Genomic DNA, 14,990 nt, shown 5'->3' on the forward strand with positions numbered 1-14,990 from the left:
AACGCCGGGGCCCGCCTTCTTCCGCCTCGGTGCGCCGCCAATCCCCTCCCGGCTGCCGCCCGCGCCGCGGAGCGATCGTTCCGGGGGGAAGGGGCCGCACCCGCCGGCAGCCCGGGGCCTGGCCACCCCTGGCAGCGGGGAGCGAGGCCGGACCCGGTGGCCGTCACCGGTAATGCGGCGCTTAACTTGCCCTGAGCTTCAAAATGCTGCGAGGGCGCGGCCGCCCAGCCCGGTCTCACCCCGAGGCGGGAAGGGGACCCCGGGGGGAGGCGGGAACGAAGCTGTCCGGCCTCTCGGCCGCTCCCGTCAACGGGCGACCCTCGGCATCTCAAACCGGGGGAAATGCTGCTGCCGCTGCAGTTCAGCACGGGATACTTGTCACAACAACATCAAAACACTCTAATTATTAAAAGGATGGCAGCGGAAACGCGTCGTGAGTGCAGCACCAGCGTGGGCGTGGAGCCCACGGTGAGTTTCTGTCAGGTCAAACCGGCCCTCGCTCATCTCTCAGGGACCAGTTTAACAGCGTTAAGGTACTATCTGGGTTTACGTGGTAGTTCTGTAATTAACCGAAGTAATTTCAGTATTAACAGAAGAATCCGGGAGCCTGGAGAAACACCATTATTTACCTATACTGTAGCAATGAATTTTAAGGCATAATTGTGCTCATTGGTTACTTACTGAAAATAAAAGCCTATTATCTCGGTAGCAAAAGCACTGCTTTAACGCTCTTCTAAAACACAGAACTTGGAATTCGTTCGTTGCTGCAAAGTTTAAGGTATTTTTTTTCTGTGATTTTAATGCGCTCATAGGAGCAAACTGAGTAGTGGAGTAATACAAGTTTTTGCAGAACGCGCAGAATGATCTCACAGTATTCAGAATCGCCCCTTTCAGGCTGGGTTCTCATGTCGTTGCAATAGCTTTCTTTGGGGGTCTCTTTTAATAAACTATCACTATAAAGCTGTGAACAGTTAACTGGCAATTGCCTTTAAAAAGTGGGTCGGGATGCTTTGTATTCCATTGAGTGTGTGTGTGTGTTAATTGCTCTGACCAAAAGAAATGTAGGTTTCCACTAAATGTTGTGCATGTTCCATTTTTACAATACCTTTAAATTTACCATTTGTCTCCCTTCCAAGCATAGAATTTATTTTTAAAGGTGTCCAGAAAGATAGAAGAAGGACTCTTGTTCATATCCAGCAGCTCTTGGCATTACAGATTACAGCAGAGAGATTTTTGAAATACTGATTAGTGTCATAGAGTGGAGCCTGGTCAAGATACGGGGCTGGATGCCTTCTAACCATGATGAAATTTTGAAGAAGTTTATTTTCGGTCTATAAAATAGCACAAGTCTCGACTAGATGATGCTGTAATGTAGAGATTTCTTACAGGTGAAAGCTTCCTGAAGCTACAGCTTTTCCTTTTCAGTTGCTTTTCAAAATAGGGCAACAGGCTCTTTTGTTTGCACACACAAAACTCTGACTACACACTAAAAGAAAGCATCAAGAAGAAAATGACTCACAGTTTTAACACCCAGTAGAAATACTATGTTTTTGGCTGGTACATAGATCTGGGAAGGGCTTTTATTGTTCTTTCCAAAGACTAAATACGAAGCACTTGTAATAGTGATTATTTCCCTATGCAGGTAGAAAATTGCGCTTCTCACACTGAAAATGCATTCTTACATTGTCATGGTTTAACCCCAGCCAGCAACTAAGCACTACGCAGCCGCTCACTCACTTCCCCCCCACCCAGTGGGATGGGGGAGAGAGTCAGGGGAAAAAAAAGTAAAACTTGTGGTTTGAGATAAGAACAGTTTAACAGAACAGAAAGGAAGAAAAAAAATCACAACAATAATAATAAAATAATTGGAATATACAAAACAAGTAATGCAAAATGCAATTGCTTACTGCTCACTGACCGATGCCCAGTTACTTCCCAAGCAGCAATCTGCACACACCCACCCCTCACCCCTCCCAGTTTATATACGGGGCGTGACGTCATATGGTATAGAATACCCCTTTGGCCAGTTTGGGTCAGCTGTCCTGGCTGTGTCCCCTCCCAACTTCTTGTGTCCTTCCAGCCTTCTTGCTGGCTGGGCATGAGAAGCTGAAAAATCCTTGACATAGTATACTTAGCAACAACTTCAAAGTCAGTGTTATCAATATTCTTATTATACTGAATCCAAAACATAACACTAGGCCAGCTACTAGGAAGAAAATTAACTGTATCCCAGCCAGAACCAGGACATATATTTATAGGTGTTAACTATTCACCTTTCACAGCTACTGTAGTAACAATTATAAAACTACATTTAACTATGTAACAGTAACTTTCTTCTATTACCCTTATTTTGCTATGCCCAGAAATTTATAAACAATTCTGCAGTAGTATCATACCAGCTGATGCCAAATGTAGCACAACGTGGTCCCTACATTCAGGAGGTTACAACAGCAACTACTTCACATTGTTACACCTAGAGGATGATTTGTTTAAATACAAGAAAAGCATTTTCAGCTGTATGGATTAATGTCAGACTACTTGAGAAGACACGGTGACAAAATGTTACCATAGGATGGATTGGCCTTTGTGAGAATGAGGCAGCAGGGAAAAAACACAAGAGACCAAGGGAACAGAAGGGCAGATTTGTTAGCAGAACAAACTCACTAATAGAAAAACAGGATCAGAACTATGAAACACTCAAAACTACCAAGATCTGAAATCTGCTGTGAAAAAGAAAAAAAAGTTATTTACACAAAATTTACACATGCCTATATATAATTTTTATATATCTCCAGAATGGAATACTACATACAGTGGTAGAAAAGGAAAATTACTGTAACTACTCAGTTATAGGGAGAGAGGAAGAAGCCCAATAACATCTACAGAATGCACAGATTTTAGGAATAGTAGGGAGTAAGGAATCTTTCCAGATGAAAGAATACATCATAGCCATTTTGCATGTTCTGGTAATTCCACAAGGTTTTTATCTATATTTAAACAGGATTTCCATGCAGGTTCTAGAACTGTACGAATGTCTCTATTTTGTTACAGTGAAAATTACATGTAGTTTTAAAAGCTTGCAAATATTTGCTTTCCCACAATGTAAGCAAAAAAAATGCAGTTATGCAAAAGTGTACTCTTTCATGTGCAGAAAGAGTTTAGGATCTTTTCATATTAACATCAAAATAGAAAAAGAGGTAACAAATAAGTTTCAGGTATTTTGATGTTACATGATTATTTTCGGTAGAAGCAAAACATAATTCTGAGCAGCACTGATCAATGTCATGTCACCAAGAGTTTCCTTTTCATAAGCATCACAGTGAGGATTAGCTCAATAAAGCTAGAGATCATTTCAGCCAATTTCTCTGCAGAGCAATCATAACTTTACTGGATATGGTGGAAGTGTGCCAAGACTGGGTTTGAGCTCTTGAATTACAGGAAAGTTGCTGAGCATCCGTTTCTAAGGGGTGTCACTCTGCATCCAAGTAAGACAATAAACGAGGAAGAAAACATTTAAACAGCAGTAACATTTCCTTAAACAGGAGTGGGGAAAAACTCACCACTTCTGTATCCTTCAGTCTGTTGCATTTATCAGAAGCAATTTATAAATATGGGGGAAACAGAGGAGAAATGAATTAGCTTTCAATTAAACCACACCTGGGAAAATTCCCAGATATTTTGAAGGAAAGCAATGAAAACTACTGAAGGTGGAAAAAGGGAAATTCTTGAGTTTATGAATTCAAGATTTGCTTCTAGGAACTGAAATAAAGTTGTAGTTTGATCTACTCCCATTAGATCACGTGCCATCCTTTCTTAAGAAGGAAAAAGTCCAATTCATAAAACACCGAAATGGAAAAATGGCTGCAAGCTGACAATTTTAATAGAAGAAAGAAATGAGACTTCTTTCAGAAAAGGGATATTTTTTATTGTTAAGGCCAAGAATTTAAATGATGGACAGGAATGCAGGATATACAACCATTTTGTAGATTATGATTGTCCAAATGCTTCAAATCCCACCACAAATTTGAGATTAATAAAATAAATACTGGATAGCTTCTTCTACCGTTTCAAATCAATTAGGTTTTTCATTGCCACAAGTATTTTTAGTTGATTTGCTGTCATGAAAGCTAGTCCACCCTACTATGCGATACAAACTTTTGGTTATATTTGTTAGGCACTGCTTTATCTGCCCTGCAAAAATGTACAGATTAGTAAAGAGTATGCAGATGTTGCCACAGTTGTCTTGATCAACAATATCCTATCAAGACAAAAAAAAAAAAAAAAAAGCCCTTTTATTGATTTATTCAAGTCCAGTTTGAAAACCATTAATATTCCTGGAAACTGTAAGTCTCTTGGACATTTCCCTTTGTAGATCTGTGGAGCTAGGCAGCCATTTTCTAAGAGGAAGACTGAAGGATAAAAGTTCTTGTTATATACACTTAGTGTCTGAGGACAGGCTGTAATTGAAAGTGGATGCGCACTGATGTAGGGCAATAGCAATTGGTAAGATTCAAATAAATGTTAACTACCTTCTGCAAAAACCCAATCACGTGAGCAAGACCACATAGCAGACAGTTTACACATACATGCAACAATGTAGTTTCACAGAGTTGAGACTAGGGAGACCGATAATCATCTAATAACTTCAGTTTTGTCGGAAGTATAGCTTCTATTCCTTAAGGATATCAAGAGACCACTTTCCCTGATAGTTCTGATTATAACTAATTCTCACTCACTTTCCTCCCAATTTCTGTCTTGCATTTGACTTGATCAAACAACCAACTCCAAGCCATTAATTCTTATTTCATTAATCTCAATTTGTCTAAGATATAAAAATGTTTCTTAGACTAATATTTTTTCTTTGGCATGTTCAGAGCACTGTTGACAAGACCCTTTTCAGTCTTCCATTGACAGGTTAGAGCAAAACCAGCTTACCAATTGTATGCACCCAAAGTGCCTGCTTAGCAGTGCTGAGGTCCTAACAGATTCAGGACTGAGCAAGTAATTTACTGTAATGGTTGCAACATGTTGCCCTGCTGGACTTCCTAACCTGCTAAGGTAAATGCCTTCTCCTCGGGCTCCATGCTCAGCACACCCTACTGCCATGCCCTGCACTAATCCTATTTGAAACCCAAAAGGCTGACAGAAGGGAGTATTCTTACATATCTTCTCTCCGCAGCTTTTGGAAGATCCACTCAGAGCAACACACAGAGCAACCCACACACAGCTGTCTCTGCTTGGGTTTATTTCCTTGTTCCAGCCACAGGCATGGTGTCCCCTTTTCCCAACCCATTTGCAGGAAAGGACAAGCATGATGCTTCTGCAGAGGCTATGCAGGCACTGTCTGCGGGGCCAGGAGCCCGTTTCTCAGAGACCGAAACTCAGACCATTGTCAAAGGGAGCCTGGAGCTGGGTCTCAGTGTCCTGCAGGAGGAAGACCTACTAAGGGTGCAGACTGTGAATCTTCCAAAGAAAACATAAGAGTAGCTTTTTAGCACTTTATAAACATCCTTAAACTTCGACCTGGTACTGCTGCAATGCCCAGAACTCCCACTGAGGAAAAAAAATGAGAAACCCGTGTGTACAGTGAGAGGAGGTCATTTAGATTGCAGGGATTTGGCCAAGGATGCATCTTACAAAGAAAAGTTTAACAAGTATACAGCACAATGGGTATAAAACACTTGGCCCAGCTCCTTTATAAGGTAAAGAGGTTTCCTCTTCTTTGAAAAGAACAGAAGCATGAACCAGAGAGAGAGAAACTTGAAAAGAGGGAGAACAAGGCATTGCACTGACTGTCATCTGACTTCAGACTGATGAAAATATTGAGACACCCTCCAGATAGATAAGGCTGAAGGCTTTCAAATGAAGAGGTGCCAAGTTTTCAAATTCTCTCAGTGTTCCCTTGGTGTTTTGTGTTATTTACTTCATCCACTAAAACTCTTGGAATTCAGTGGCTGATAAAATTGGAATGTCATCTTTTAAACATGGAAGTGGGTTTGTAGCTATCAGGATTGCAGTGTGAATGATAAGGGCTCAAAAATCAGAAGGGATATAACTGCCAGAGAGAGGTACATTGATGCATTTCCAGTACTGAAGAACAGGTGGTACTACCATCACTGTTCTCACCTGGAAGCAGCTTTCCTGATGCCTTGCCTTTAAATTAAGGCAAAAGTTGAAAACTTTCTTTTAAAAAAAAAAGATTGCTAACATAAATTTGAAATAACCTTAATCAGAGCACCTTTTTCTAACAAAATGCTTTTATAAGCAGTAGAATAACACAGCTACACTGGTGGATTTTTTTTCAAATTAAAATATATTTCAGAACAGACAAATTGCAGTTGTAGAAAACTGTACAAAGAAACTATCAATGCTTCTAACAATTTTAGTAAGTAAAAAAGTAAACAGATGTGAAAAAGGATACAAAGAGAAAATGTACTGGCTTATGAAAATGTTTGTGTATACAAACTATCCCCAAGATAAAATATAATAATGTATATTGAATTTATGCAGATATGCTGTGGAAAGCATGTCTATTAAAACATTTTACCTGGCCTTATAAGGATACTAATAATTTATACTTTGAATGAGAACTAATTTTGCTGTACTTACTCTTTGAATGCCATATTCACAAACAGCTGCTATGTAGACAAAAAGTCCTGTTACTTGCTGATGAAGAATAAAGTGTTTTGCCTTTAAACCCAAGGTTTCCTACTAAGATGACCCAGAAAAGGCATGCAAAGCATAATGGCCTGTAGCAACACTAACAGAACACTAACACGAGTCTCATCATGTACCTCCATTCCTTTAAGGCCATATATAAATTTGTTGCATCACCTCTAAAGAGAGGAACAAACAAACAAAAAAAAAAAAAACACAAAAAAGCCCTAAAATCAAATACCTCCACAGTATGGTTGGTTAAATAGGAAGTTATTTTCCGTCTCTTGTTGGGTAAAATTCCAGATAATTTCTGACATAGAGCAGAGCATTTGGAAATACAATACAAAAAGTCTTATTAAACTGATTTTTGACTTGCCAAAATTATTCAGTGTGATTAAGGACTCCACCAAAGCCCAGCCAGAAAGAACAGCTCAACTCCTTCCTGTATCATTAAAATGTCAACTGTAAATAAAATCTGTAATTGTTAACGGCATTTCTGTGCAAACTTTTGACATGGTATTTAGAATTACTTTCTCCAGTAGGCTTTGCAAGTTTGCAAATACAGTATTTAAGAGGCCAGGCTGTGTGCTGTCTAATAAAAGCAGAACTTTAGCACAGGTTTTCTAAACTAATCTGATAACTTTGTTACATAAATTTAAAATTGGATCTGCATACAAAACCTCCCAGTAAAGTACAACCTCTAAATAAGTGACAAAGTGATTAAGCAATCCCCATAGGTGTACTGTTCTGAGAGTAAATAAATAGTTTAAAATACACATATTGATTTAAAAAATAGGAAACAGTATCCACAAAGTGAAGGCATAGCTAAGTTTCTACATTCCAATTCATAACTTTATCATAGTCCTGAATCCGTTGTTTTATGTGAGAAAGCTTATTCTTTAGGTATTCACAGCGCTCCTTTTTCTCCAGAAATGCAGGATCCTGACAAAAATACAAAACCCTTTACATTAATATATTATATGTTCTGACTCTTCCAAGAATAGTCTATTATCAGTAATGTTCTTGATTAAGGACAATATATAAATATTCTCCCAAAATCACTTTTTCCCTGGCCACAATTTCTTATTTCCTGCTTCCCGTTCCTTCATAAAAGACTGGAAAAAAAGGTTCTGCTTTTATATACTGTAGTTACATAGTAAACAGATCAGTTTTTAAACAGAAATCTGCAAATATAAATGACATCCTACTATGTAATTTAGATTTTATAGGTGCCTTGTGGTATGTCTAATAAATCCCTCCCCCTCAAAAAGCAATTAAGTTTAACTAACATGGACACAAAATTTGAATTCCATGAAAAAAGTTATTTGTAACATATTATGTTTCTAATGGAACAAAGGTACACATTTACTGCCCGTATTTAAAAATAACAAAGTGAAACCTCCTAGATTACACTGAAAATTACATTTTGAGAGTCTAAGTCCCATGCCACAAAGAAAATACAAAACTTCTTTTCAAGGGTAAGACTGTTTTCTGTTGTGAACTTATATATGTCGTATCACTGTGTCAGTCAGTGAATATAAATGAAATTAATCCCCCAAAATAACCAATCTTCTAACACTAAGAGATGAGACATACTCTCAGAAGATGAAAGTGCTTAACTGTTGTGGGTTTTTTTTCCCCACATCTGGCTAACGGACTCATTATTCTCAAAACAGGTTGTTGGCATGAGTGGAGTGTGTTGCGTCGTAACTTGCCAGTGTTTTATAAGACAAAATATACAAAGTCCTGTAGTAGCTACAGATACCCTGAGCTAGCAAATTGTACCTAGTGTAAGACATGTCGGCTATTTACACTCTCTCTGCTAGATTCATTAGCAATGTAAAGCTGAAAACACTCACATTTTTCTTCTTCTTGTATTCTTGCAGAACTTTTGATATCCTTTCCTGTTCCTAATGAGAGAGACCACACATTTTTAAACACTTTGAGTGTACTCCACAACTTCATGTAAACTCTACAAAATGCTCGTCAGAAGTAGAATTCTCATTTGAGCAATCCATTCTAGTTGTAACATTTTAATTGTAAGTCTTGTATTTGAGAAATAGTGAACGTAAATTAACTGTAACTCACTCAAACTTGAAAGCTACTAGCATGAAAAAAAAAACCCAACCCACAGAAAAAACATGTATACAACTTAGTTGCAACTTGGTATCCTTGACTGATGACCAAAGAAGAAATAACATATTTGGGGAAACTTTTTCTCCCACAGAGTCACTGCCAGCATTACAAAACATTGTGCCCTAGCTAAAGACAGTCAGAAACTGTCTAATACCACACCTGTTCTCCATGAGCCCATTTCACAGGTACTTACATATACACTTTCAGGATGTTGAGGAAGCTGTCTAAGCAATGCATCCAGCTCATCAAACTTTTTTAATACAGCATGAACTTCCACAGACAGTTCTTTATACTCAGCAAACTGATCATTGAATACTGCTTTGTACCGGTCTCGCATTTCATTTGTTTGAATTGCTGGGTATTTCCTTTTAAAAAAAATAAAAATTCAAGGACTTGTTTTAGAGTTAGGACTTCAACAAACACATGGACCCTTCACCTTGACAGTATATTTCTGTGTTGTTTGCTAATCTCATAACCTGCTGAAATTTGCATGTATGTAAAGCATTGAAATCACAGAATGACACAATGGTTGAGGTTGGAAGGGATGTCCAGAGGTCATCTGCTCCAACCTCCCTGCTCAGGCAGGGCCACCTAGACCAGGTTGCCCAGGACTGTGTCCACACAGTGGCTGAATATCTCCAAGGATGGAGACTCCATAATCTCTCTGGGCCATCTGTGCTAAACCCCACAGTAAAAAAGATTTTCCTAATATTCAGGTGGAACCTCCTGTCTTTCAGTTTGTGTCCTCGTCTGTGGCAAATAGTATAAAAATTAATTTATGATCTCATGCTTCACCATGGAAAGGGCTAGGAGCATGTTAATAGATTTAGCAGTTAGAAAGTACAAGAGTAGTCAAATTTCAGGGGCTAAAACCACAAGTAATTTCCCATGCATTTTCTTTTTTTCTAAATTGTCTGTGTGGTGGTCTTCTGTTCCTTTAGCAGTTATAGTATTTGCTAGATTATAACATTCTGCTTTAACATTTGATGTTTGTGGTTTGTTTTTTTTTAATTTAAGATTCTTTATTTATATCACTGGTTCTATGCCATTGATACCAGCCCCCATCCTCTCTATTGTTAACATTAACTTAATAAAGAATTACGAGTTCCCATAGCACGTGCATGGCAGCAAAATCATGAGTGTATATATGAGAAATGCTCAGTGAAAAACATCATTCAAGTATTCTCCGTTAAGTTTGTTCATCAAAGTCAAGTTACTTACGCTAAGTAGTCTGGCATCACTATAGGTTTAGGAATGTGGCCTGCAGGTATATGACCATTAAGTAGTTCTGGTTTTCTTTCCACTGATTTAAGCTGCCTGTAAGTGACCTCTTCTCTTGGTCTGTCATCACTTTCATACTGTTTTAGAAGAAAAAGAAAAATTCTCAGTGAAGTCAGTTTTACTTCATATGCAATATACATAAACCACAAAATACCCAACTCATTTGAAGACAGAGATAGAAATATTGATCAGGAGTAGAAGCAAATCATAGGTTTTTCTTACAACCCTTATTGTAATTAGAAAATTAGTAAAGAGTTACAGTAATGTTTCTCACACAGTATCCATATTCAGTTTGTCCTAACAGTGGTACCAATGACAAATATTTCTTGGGGCTTGGAAAGATTGGTCTTGTATGTCTTAAAAAAATGATTTAAGGAAGTTTCCTTGGATATCCAGCTGATTTGTGAATGAACAGGAATCACTCGGTTCTCTGGAGTTCCCTTTTCCCCGTTTCCTATTGCACAATTTATTCCTTGATCCAGAAATAAAAGCACGTGGAGTCTTGTTGGAACACATAAAAAAGGATCCTGATCCAGTACTGAAGCAGCAAAGAAAACAGTGGTAGGAAATTCACAGTATCTAACAGGAGACATTTAAGACTGAAATAAATACACCATAAATTCTCTGGGAATCAACATCTGCTGTTAGGATCCTATACAATCTTTGTAGCATATGCAACCACATCTTTGTGCAGCAGAAGCACTAACACTGCTGATACTTCAGAACTAGCAAGGACATCTTTGGAGCAGTCTCAGAGACACAGGAATAAGTTCAACTCACAGAGTACCTACCACTGTGCTTCCACTGGCTCTCCTCCAAATTAAGCAGCCAGCCAGGAGGAAAGAGAGTCTCTTAAAAAACCTGCAATGCCATCAGATGACCTGCTGTTCTAGCCATGTCTGCAAAACTGTGATAAATGCTACAGAACTTGTAACTTCATGGAAGAGTGTAAGAGCACACACAGTCATCAGATTTGCTATTTACAGTAAATTTTATAACCTAGCCTAACTAGTAGTAACTTCTTTACAAGCTTGTTCTGAATCTTCGAAGTAGGAGAATGTTGTCTGGACTACATTAAAGAATTAAACCTCTCTTCCAAGCCAAATAAGTAAATAAATAGATAAGTCAATCAAAATAGTGACATGAAAAAGAACAACCATTTGGAAATACCAGTAAACAGAAGAATAAAATCCTATTTCCTACCTTCTTTTCTGGAAAAGAGGACTGTGTTTTCATCTATCAAAAAATGGAGAGAACTGTAAGTTTTATTTTTCAGCAAAAACAGTATGCAAAAGCAGAGTCTTAAAATCTAAACTTTCTCAAAATCATGCTGTACAGAGAATTACATTTATATTTAGGTATGAAGAAATTTAGCATGAGGAATATTTTCAAATCAATTGATTTAAAGACTGGTTAAGAACAGTGGAACAAAAACAACCACCCAAAACCCAGAACGAAGACAGGATCTCCCAGACCACAGCTGTAAGGAACAGCAGAAATATACTCCATCCACTTCCCAGTCTCCTTTATTATTTCACATTCCAGCCCATATTAACTCACTGACACTCTGCAGCCTAATTCATTGCCTAGAAAACACAACAGTGCACTAACCGGTAGCTCAACCAGCAGCTATTTTGCACAGCACTCTCCAGAGCCTAACCTATATTATAGAAGAATTCCCTTTAGAAATATTAAGTACCTGGAACAAAAGAACATGGATTGTAACAGGGAAGAGGGATTGAATGCCTTCTGTATAATTAATTCCAACAATCACCTCTTTCTTGCAGGACATATTAAAAGTGGGTTAAAAACTTTTATCAAAGAGCTGCAATATACCTTTCAAAAGGGGAGTCTCAGTGTTATTCAAGATGGTGGAATGGAAACCAGTGTTAAATGAAAATGCTGCAAATCAGACAACAGTCACAGAGCAGAGGACATGCAACTTTAAACTTGCCCTCTCCTACTAAAATCACTTAAATGCTGACCCCTCTTTAAGTTAGGCTTATGTAGGCTTCACATGTTAATTTTTGTGCTATATTAGGTTTTATTGATTTTTTTTTAAGGTCTTTTTGGTGGTGTTTTCACGTGAAGGAAGTTTTACACAAATGACTTTGAATTCTCTAGTTGAGAGGGCTGTCTCTTCTATTACAGTTTATCATTAACCAGGTAAGTATTGAATGCTTCTAGTAAGGGCAAGGCCAGCAGCAGTGCAAAATACTTGATGTGAAAAAGATAAAGTTGATTGAAATCTGAGACACCAAAAATCTAGCCAACTCTGTTATTACTATTATTTTCTGGTAACTATTGTAAGGAAAGCTGAAAAGACATAAAGAAGTAGCTTGGAGTTTTGCTTGCAAAGTAAAAATCAGTATTTCACGTTCTTATGGTCAGTCATGCTAGCCTGTAATGTGCTGAAAGCACAGTCTTCAAATAAATGCTAGGTGGCTTTAAGCCTAACCCTACCGAACAGCTGAACAAGCACATTGTTCATTGCTTCCTTTGTTTGGAAAATACGCACCAGGAAGTAGTTCGTCAGCTGACGCAGGAAGAGAGCCGAGTATTACAAAGAGAACAGAGCCAGCTCCTTGCCAAAGTGAATGAAAAAAAAAAAGCCCAAGAATTTGGATCAGACATCTTAAAAACGCCTTTCGTTTGGTGATCTCAAGCACTGTTAAGACTGGTGAAAGCTCACCCTCAAAGGCTACGGACCTGCTGCAGAGCAGACACCTGATACGGCTCCATCTGCAGCATGGCAAGATCTTAAAACTGCTCCCCATCGCACCTTACCCAGTAGATACAAAATTACTCACCTCCCGTTCCATTAATTCCCTATGCCTCCGAGCTGCCTCATGCCTCCATAACTTTAGAGAAACCACCGCACTAATTAGGTAGAGGATGACCGTGACAAACAAGAAGATGATTGCTGCTGTCTGACCTCCCTCTACACGGCAAAAAGATGCATTTATCGGCGTCTTAAACAACTGGTAATAGCAGAGCCCACCACGGTTGGTGTCATTGACGTACACTATGGCAGCTGACATGTACAGAAAGAACAAGGCCACGTTAATTCCGAACTCGGTCAGCGGCCACCAGCTGGAATCGAGAAGGATAGTCCGGTAGTACATCGACATGCCCAGCACCAGCAGCACTATTGTGACTATCCACGCCATTCCCGCCACCACCAGGATGAAAGGCGTTTTGGGTCCGCTGTAGGAGTAGCCTCCGTAGGCGCCGCCGGCCCCATAGCCGTAGGGCTGCGAGTACCCGAACATGTTGTACCACTCGTTATCCTTGTGCACGTAGGCCGTGACGCAGGCGAAGACGGCGGCGCCCAGCAGCAGCTCCGCCACGCAGAGGATCCTGAGCAGGCCGGCCCAGGACTTCATGTAGGCGTACCGCTGGTTGTAGGCCTCCACCCGCTCGCTGTAGGTCTGCCCGGTGGCTGCGCGGTGCTCCAGCGACCCGAAGGGGTCCCCGGGCAGCATGGCTTCGGCCTCCTTCCGCGAGTCGTAGCTCCCGCCCGATCCCCCGTAAGGATCCTTGTAGGAGCCGGGCACCGACCTGGGCTCCGGCTGGAGAGGGGCCGGGGAGGATGGCGGCGAGCATTCCACCCCGTCCGAGATGTACCTGATGTCGGAGGCCGCGCTGTCCCAGCTGGAGCCGTTGTTGCGTCTGCCTCTGAAGAAGTTCTTCCACGAGTCCGGGATGAACCGCCGGACCGGCTTGAGCTCGGCCGGCCCGCTCGGGCCGGGGCTGCCCTCGCCGGGGCAGGCGTCGGGGCCGAAGGGGGGCCGCAGGGGGAGCGGAGGCGGCGGCAAGGGGTCGTCCCGGGGGAGCTGGGAGCCGGGGCCGGCCCCACGGGGCAGCAGCGACCCGCCGGGCCGCAGCGACCCCCCGGGCCGCCCGCCCTCCGAGCCGGCGCTCCTCGACATGGCCGGCGCTGGGGCCCGGCGTCAGGCGCTCCTCGGCCCCGCTCGGCCGCCTCTCATCCACCCGACGGGAGAGTCCAAAGGGCGCCCGGCGCCGGGCGGAGGAAAGGGGACGGTGCGGCCGAGGAGTGCGCGCGGGTGGCCCGGCCCGGGAGCAGCCGCCGCCCCGCCCCGCTCCGCTCCGCTCCGCTCCCCTCCCCGCCGGGCCGCCCTCGGCACCCGCACCTGCGCCGCCCCGCCCGGGCAGCCGCACCTGCGGCGGCCGAGCGGCCTCGGCCTGGGGAGGCGGGAGCTTCCGGCCGGCGAGCCCCGGCGGAGGCTGGCGCGGGCGGCACGGCAGGGCACGGCACGGCACGGCAGGGCGCGGCAGGGCGCGGCGCGGCGCGGGGCGGGGCGCGGCCGCTCTCCCGCCCGCTGCTCCGCTGCTGCGGGTCGGCGGGGGAGCGGGGGCGCGGCCCGCCGCCCGCCGGTGAGGTGCGCCGGGGCCCCCGCGGGGTCGCCGAGCGCGGCGAGTCACGGCAGGGAGGGGCGCGGGGCGTCCCGGTTACGGGGGGACTCCGCACAGGCTGCGCGGGCAAGTAAGAACCGCTTTTCTCGCGTCCTTTACCAAACCCGGGGCCGTTCTTTCCCGTTCGAGGAGAAAACCGGCATGCTGCACCGTCAGCTTCTACGGAATGCACAGGGCGCGGGGGCTTCTGCTTGGCTGTTGAATTTCCCCCCTTGATAAATGGCGGAAACATTTTCAAAAACGGGGTCCCAAAAGGATCTCTCACGCAACGCGTCCGCTTCATGGTTTTTTAATATTTTTAACTACTTTAAAATATTTTTTATGTTTTCTTCCTACGTTATGTTCGCATAAAATCTCTGTTGCAGAGTGCAAGACAGTCTTAACGCAGCAGGAGTTTTATTTACATCGTCAGTATGGGATATAAAATTTTTACATACACGCTCCTGTCTCTTCTTTTAGGAGGTTCAAGCAACTTCCAA

General features: G+C 42.3%; 1 protein-coding gene across 1 annotated transcript; it reads right to left on the reverse strand.

Annotated features, from left to right (window-relative positions):
• Positions 1-4,244: 4,244 nt before the first annotated feature.
• MARVELD2 (MARVEL domain containing 2) lies at positions 4,245-14,006 on the reverse strand. Its single transcript, XM_049795872.1, has 6 exons — positions 12,885-14,006; positions 11,278-11,310; positions 10,015-10,151; positions 8,987-9,158; positions 8,517-8,567; positions 4,245-7,599 (listed from the first exon to the last, which is right to left on the reverse strand). The coding sequence occupies exons 1-6, from the start codon at positions 14,004-14,006 to the stop codon at positions 7,483-7,485; spliced, it is 1,632 nt and encodes a 543-aa protein (XP_049651829.1). The 3' UTR covers positions 4,245-7,482.
• Positions 14,007-14,990: the final 984 nt, after the last annotated feature.

This window comes from Accipiter gentilis, chromosome Z, assembly GCF_929443795.1.
Source record: "Accipiter gentilis chromosome Z, bAccGen1.1, whole genome shotgun sequence".
NCBI classification, from domain to species: domain Eukaryota; kingdom Metazoa; phylum Chordata; class Aves; order Accipitriformes; family Accipitridae; genus Astur; species Astur gentilis.